At 42.8% G+C, this 6,378-nt stretch overlaps 1 protein-coding gene across 1 annotated transcript; it reads left to right on the plus strand.

Annotated features, from left to right (window-relative positions):
• The first annotated feature begins 263 nt into the window (after positions 1 to 263).
• Positions 264 to 5,840, plus strand: TRIML1 (tripartite motif family like 1). Its single transcript, XM_057697949.1, has 6 exons — positions 264 to 671; positions 902 to 997; positions 2,368 to 2,598; positions 3,631 to 3,653; positions 3,836 to 3,933; positions 5,290 to 5,840. The coding sequence occupies exons 1-6, from the start codon at positions 264 to 266 to the stop codon at positions 5,838 to 5,840; spliced, it is 1,407 nt and encodes a 468-aa protein (XP_057553932.1).
• The last annotated feature ends 538 nt before the right edge of the window (positions 5,841 to 6,378 follow it).

The raw sequence follows: 6,378 nt of genomic DNA on the forward strand, positions 1-6,378 counted from the left end.
AGTTCCTCAGTATTCAGCACGTGGCTTGCACGATGAGAGTCCTTAAAAGTTTGGGGTTGATGATGGACCCAGTGCACAGAAGTTCCACATTAAGTCATAATTGGCTTTGTGTCAACTGGTGAAATCAGTCACAGAGGAGAGTCATGTAATAACCACATAGCGACTGATAACCCACTTGTTACTCAAAGCAATAGACTCTAGGGGAGGATCTTCTAATCCCAGAATAGAGGCGTGACCTTGCTCTGATGTCCTTCTTTGAGAAAATGTCTACAGCAGATTTGATGGAGAACCTCAGGGAGGAACTGACCTGTTTCATCTGCTTGGACTATTTCACCAGCCCAGTGACCACCGAGTGTGGGCACAGCTTTTGTCTGGTGTGTCTCCTGAGAAGCTGGGAGGAACATAACACTCCTCTGTCTTGTCCTGAATGCTGGAGGACCTTGGAGATCCCGCATTTCCAGCCCAATGAGCGTTTGGGGAGGCTGGCTGGCATCGGCAAGCAGCTCAGATCCCAGGTGCTGCAGAGTGAGGGCAACCAAGGCAGCTATGAGAGAATGCTGGCTGCCACTAAGGTGTTGTCTGATGATGACCAGGGCGTAAACGATTTCTCAACCCAAGGTCATGGAATAAACAGAATGAATCTTTCGAGTGAGGCTGAGGAGAATCACAAAGTAAGATATAAGTTTCAGAACACAAATCAGGTTCCATTGCTTAATTCCCATAATATTTTCCATGGGTGACATTTATGGGGACTAATCTCCAGGTACCAGATCACAAACCTGGTGTGGATCCTGCTTCACCCTTTGCTCTAGAGTCCCAGTCATCTTGTTATGGGTCCTCAAGACCCCTTCAAGACCTGGTGCTCTGCTCATTTGCCACACAGAGTTTGTTTCTATTGCAGGAGAAACTCCAGGAAATTCTAAATATTTTGCGTAAAAAGAAAAATGAAACTCAGGTTATATTAACCCATGAGAAGGAGAGAGTGATATTGTGTAAGGTCAGTATCTGTTTCACTTTTGCATCTTGTATGTGATTCTCTGAGCGGGACTAAAGGGATACTTCATGAAATACCAGGGAAAAATGACAAAATTTTCCAGTCCCAGTCCTACAATATGCAGTATCCTCTGCCTGTCCATCTGGGAATCTCAAGACTGAGCTCAATTCCCCCATCCCCAGGCTGGCTTATTTTTCCCTTCTTGGTGTACCTATACCACATTGTGGCTACCTTTATTTCTGGTCTGATTATAATTATTACATATACAAGTTACACTTACAGACATATAACAGATTGGAAATTGATAAAAAAAGGAATATCTCAAATACTTTGGAGGAAAAGGGCAGATAAAAAAGAAATAAAGAGAAAGGGAAATTAAAGCAAAATAGTAGTGTGGATTAGTACACCTGAACAAAAGCTTGAGGTTAGTTGCAAATTAGAATTTGAGCTGTCTAGCAAAGCACAGAGCTAAATGTTTAATTAGATATTTTTTAAAAAGCATGTATCTGATTATTCCAATAATCTTTGAGTTCTTACATGGGAGTATTTGTGATGCTCATTTTTAGTCCTAGTATGTGATCCATTGCCTACTTTCATTGAATAAATATTTGTTGAACAGATGAATGCATATTTTTCCCCTAATTTTTGTTCTTACTTTATTTTTTTATTTTTTTAATTTCTCCTTTTTTTAAAATTAATTAATTTATTTTTATTGGCTGTGTTGGGTCTTTTTTGCTGTGTGAGGGCTTTCTTTTTAGTTGTGGTGAGTGGGGGCTACTCTTCGCTTTGGTGCACGGGCTCCCCACTGCCGTGGCTTCTCTTGTGGCAGAGCACAGGCTCTAGGCACGTGGGCTTCAGTAGTTGTGGCACACAGGCTCAACAGCTGTGGCTCACGGGCCCAGCCACTCCGCGACATGTGGGATCCTCCTGGAGCAGGGATCAAACCTGTGTCCCCTGCATTGGCAGGCGGACTCTCAACCACTGCGCCACCCAGGAAGCCCTCTTACTTTATTTTGCTTTACTTTTTTAAAATAATGGTACTGATCGCCATCTATATTTTTGCTTGATTGTTTACTTTTCATTGTTCCCAATAGAATGACAGCCTCCTCAGCCTCCTAGGAGTACAAATTTTGGTTTTCTTTACTACTATAGCTACAGCACACATACTTTCTAAAATATCAAACTTTCCACCCAGCTAGTCAATAGAGTGTATGTGTTATGTGTCAGGTTTCAAGAATTGTCACAGAGGAAATCTAGGACTTTGTAAGGATTAAAAATCCACATACATAGGTGTTTCTGTTACTAACTTTATTATTATACTGTGTGTGTGTGTGTGTTTGTGTGTGTGTGTGTACATGTGCGCCTGATGGCAGGAAGAGACAAAGGCCTGTAAACAGGTTGTTGTGTCAGAATATGCAAAAATGCAGCAGTTCCTGAAGGAGGAGGAGCAGCTGCAGCTGCAGCTACTGGAAACGGAGGAAAGAGAGAACCTGAAGAAGCTGAGGGATAATGAGATCAAGCTGAGCCAGCAGATACGCAGCCTGAGCAAAACGATCGGACAGATAGAGTCCATGTGTCAGAACTCGATTATAGAGTCTTTTGAGGTAAGAACATTGGAGAAATTCATGGGAAAAAAAACAAAAAACCATGTGGTCACCTATCATATTTCAAGTCATACAAAAGAAACTTTTCCTCATCTACTTGAAAAATTAAGTTCTGGCCCCCCAAAAAGTTTTCCTAAAGAATGAATGGTCTATATAGTGTCAAGTCTTGAAGAGGAGGAGGAAAAAACAGAGGAATATACATCTGACCCAAGTCAAATCACAACTCCAGTTTCTTTTTGTGCTTGCCTCACTGCAGTTCAGCTCTGCCAAATATTTTAAGTGTAATGAAGATTTACTATATGCTGGGCACATTAAATTACATTTTCAAAAAGACCTGATGAAGTTAAATACTATTATGATATTTACTATAGGTGATTGTTATCTACAAAGTGGGTTAACAGTAGCAATTGTGTAATAATTCAGACCCATGGCAGTTAGATACTTTGCTGGCCAAGTAGCTAGTAGGTGCCAGAACCCAGGTATTCTGTGTACTGAGCCCCAAATCCTCACCATCTTTGCTTTACTGCCTTCCTAGGCTACTACTGCATTCTCCGGGACATTCTTAAACCTAAGCTACATTCTAGCTTTCTGTCTCCAGCTTCATGCCTCTTTGCTAGCCTGGGTTCGTAGAATGCTATTTAATTTAGTGCCTTCCCGTCAACCCCGTCCAATGGTACACAGGTTTAGTTTTTGCTTTCACTGGGCTGCTTCCTTTCTTATCACTGCATCCTGGAGGCGCTAGATAAGGAGGCCAATAGTTTGGCTCCTTTCTCAGCAAGAGATTCCCTTGACAAAGTGATGATATGAGAAAAAGAAATCTGTAGTCATTGTGAGAAACATCTCACGTTCACAAGAACTCAACCCTAGGAGAGGTTTGGGATTTCTTTTACCATATGCTCTCCCACTCAAAGTGTTCTAGAGCATGGGAAGGGGATTCTGTGAAATTTGTAAAGGACTGTATCCAAAATGGATTCCGTCTTTGCTAGTGATCAACGTGCACAAATACTAACCTTCTTTCTTCTATACCCTTAGGATGTGAGAGGAGTACTGGAAAGGTAGGTTTCTATTCTGCGTTCAGTTATGTAAGGTACGGGGATATAGTGCTGATGCAACAGGTTATCAGAGTGGGGATGAGAGTGTCCATGCTGCTGGGGCAAAGTGAGCTGGATTCTCAAGTTGGAGCAAGTCACGTGGTCTGTGCGGAGGAGACTGAGTGACTGTCTCTGCCCCCCTGTAGGAGTGAGCCACTCATGCTTCAGTGTCCAGAGGCCATTGCCACGGAACTGACCCTGTGCCACATCACTGGAATGAGAGAGATGCTAAGAAAGTTCAGCAGTAAGTCAGCCTGATTTGTCAAACCTCCAGGGGTTTCCAGAGTGAACGGGGGCCACAGACCATCTCTGTTGGAACAGACAGAAGCACTGAGACTTGATTGATGTTTGCTCTGGCTCTGTTTTCTGTCTGAGTCCTGCTCCTCCTTTTGTTTGTTTTCGTTACTCTATTTTGTTCATCCCATCACCTTGCACAAGCACACACACAGCTCCGCAGGGGTTTCTACATTTCTACCTCTGTTCTTGTCAGGATAAAAGCTGATTTAAACTCGTCATTGCCAGTGAGGGAACATTCAAACAACTATCCTTTAAAAATGCTCCAAATATTTAGGCTGGCTAAGACCTAGAGAGGCCAGCATTAATTTTCACCTTTTATCTTGTCGACAATCTGACCTTCAGAGGAAGGCCTAATGGACGTTGGACTCAACAGATATTTGAGAAGCGCCTACTATGTGCTATAGTGGGTATTGTGCTATCAGGCTCTAGGTATACTTACAGTGATGAATGAGATAGACTTGCCTTTGCTTTTGTAGAACTTATAGTGAGAGGGAGGAGACCAATATTAAACAGATAATTAGTGATGGTTAGGATCTGATCTGCGAATAAAAGTATGAAATGGTATAATGGGGTGCCTAATCTTGTCTGAATAATCTGTGAAAGTTCCTCCCAGGAGGCTGGGAGAAGAGGTCCCTCAGTGGTTCAAAATGTGTCTCATCAAATGGTCACTGGTGGTTGCACTGACTCATGTGCAGTTGCATTTAAGCATGACATAATGAAAAATGCTGATTAGGAATGGCTATTCAAACATTCAGTAACTTTGTAATCTTCGCCCAGTTTCTTCACCTTTATGAACCTCAGTTTTCTCTTTTATTAAAATGTAAAAAAGGTAATAATACTTGCCATGATTAAATGAGACAATATACAGAAAATGCCTGGTAACTAAATAGGAATTCAGTAAGTGATAACTATATTTCTCTCCCACCCAAACTGAAGAACCATAATAAACCTTGGCTAAAGCAAATACAAATGACAAAAGATATGACCCGTGTGGATAAATAGCTCCTAGTTCTAAAACTGTCTTGTAAACAGAACCACTTCCATTCCATTATCAGAGATCCAATATCTTTCTCCACATGACTCTCTTTGGTTTCCTTTTAGAGATTCCCTCTCTGTGTTTTGGGAAGCAGTAAAAGAAGGGGCTCTGAGTCACTGTTCCAATCGAAACAAAAATCCCCACTGTATGCACCTAAATTAAGCTTTAGAAACTAGGACTAGATACTAAGACCTTAATTTCGGTTCCACATACACAACGGGGTGTTTTAGAGCGCAAACGAGGATGCATTCTTTTTCTCTCTTGCAGCGGATATAACTCTAGATCCAGCCACAGCCAACGCCTATCTTGTCTTGTCTGAGGATCTGAAAAGTGTGAAACATGGAGGAATCCGACAGCAGCTACCTGACAACCCCGAAAGATTCGACCAGTCTGCGACAGTGCTGGGCGCTCAGATCTTCACCTGCGGGAGACACTACTGGGAGGTGGAAGTGGGCACCAAGCCCGAGTGGGAGGTAGGCATCTGCAAGGACTCGGTGCGCAGGAAGGGGGATCTCCCCAAGCCTCCGGGGGACCTCTTCTCACTCATAGGCTTGAAAATTGGAGATGATTATAGTCTTTGGGTCTCATCACCTCTGAAAGGCCAACACGTTAAAGAGCCAGTGCACAAGGTGGGTGTTTTCTTAGACTACGAGTCCGGACACATAGCGTTCTACAACGTGACACATGAGTCCCTCATCTACAGCTTCCCTCCAACCTCTTTCCAAGAGGCTCTCAGGCCCATCTTCTCCCCTTGTCTCCCAAACGAAGGGACAAACACAGACCCTCTCACCATCTGCTCACTGAATAACCACGTCTGAAAGGGACACCCTCAGCCTTCTCTGAGAATGTGGTCTAAGACCAACAGATGACTATCAATTAGGATGATTAATGCATTGACAGTATCGATATCAGATGATCTGAAAGCCCACCCCAACCCCGAAGAACTTCCATTAACCTGAGCCCCCAACAAACAGCAGAATTGGACAATCAACCTCTAATACCAATAGGAGGAAGCCGATCGTATCCTGTGACTTTAACTAAATTATCTAGACTGTCCTCTGAATGTGCTGATCGCTGAAAATGTAGAGATAGAACTAGTCCCTATTAGCCCAAATCCCACTGTCATAGGCCAGCTTTACAAATATATGTCATTGTTTTTCAAGTGTATTTATTTATTTGACTCTAAAAAACTTTACTATTTACATGTGTCTTTGTCCTATGTGCAAAACTCTGTGTGTGCGCCAGGGAAATCCTAATTCCTCCGGGGGCTGGATGTATGGGTTCTCCTTTTCACTCATGACTCAGCCTTCTCTGAAAAGTAGATTTTCTTCCCATCCCATGGGGCCTGGAGTATTT

The sequence above is a fragment of the Hippopotamus amphibius genome, chromosome 10, assembly GCF_030028045.1.
Source record: "Hippopotamus amphibius kiboko isolate mHipAmp2 chromosome 10, mHipAmp2.hap2, whole genome shotgun sequence".
In the NCBI taxonomy this organism is placed as follows: domain Eukaryota; kingdom Metazoa; phylum Chordata; class Mammalia; order Artiodactyla; family Hippopotamidae; genus Hippopotamus; species Hippopotamus amphibius.

Coding starts and splice junctions, on each gene's coding strand:
- TRIML1 (XM_057697949.1), top strand. CDS start 264: ATGTCTACAGCAGATTTGATGGAGAACCTCAGGGAGGAACTGACCTGT. Junction 2,599..3,630: donor CGATTATAGAGTCTTTTGAG/GTAAGAACATTG, acceptor CTATACCCTTAG/GATGTGAGAGGAGTACTGGA. Junction 3,934..5,289: donor GATGCTAAGAAAGTTCAGCA/GTAAGTCAGCCT, acceptor TCTCTCTTGCAG/CGGATATAACTCTAGATCCA.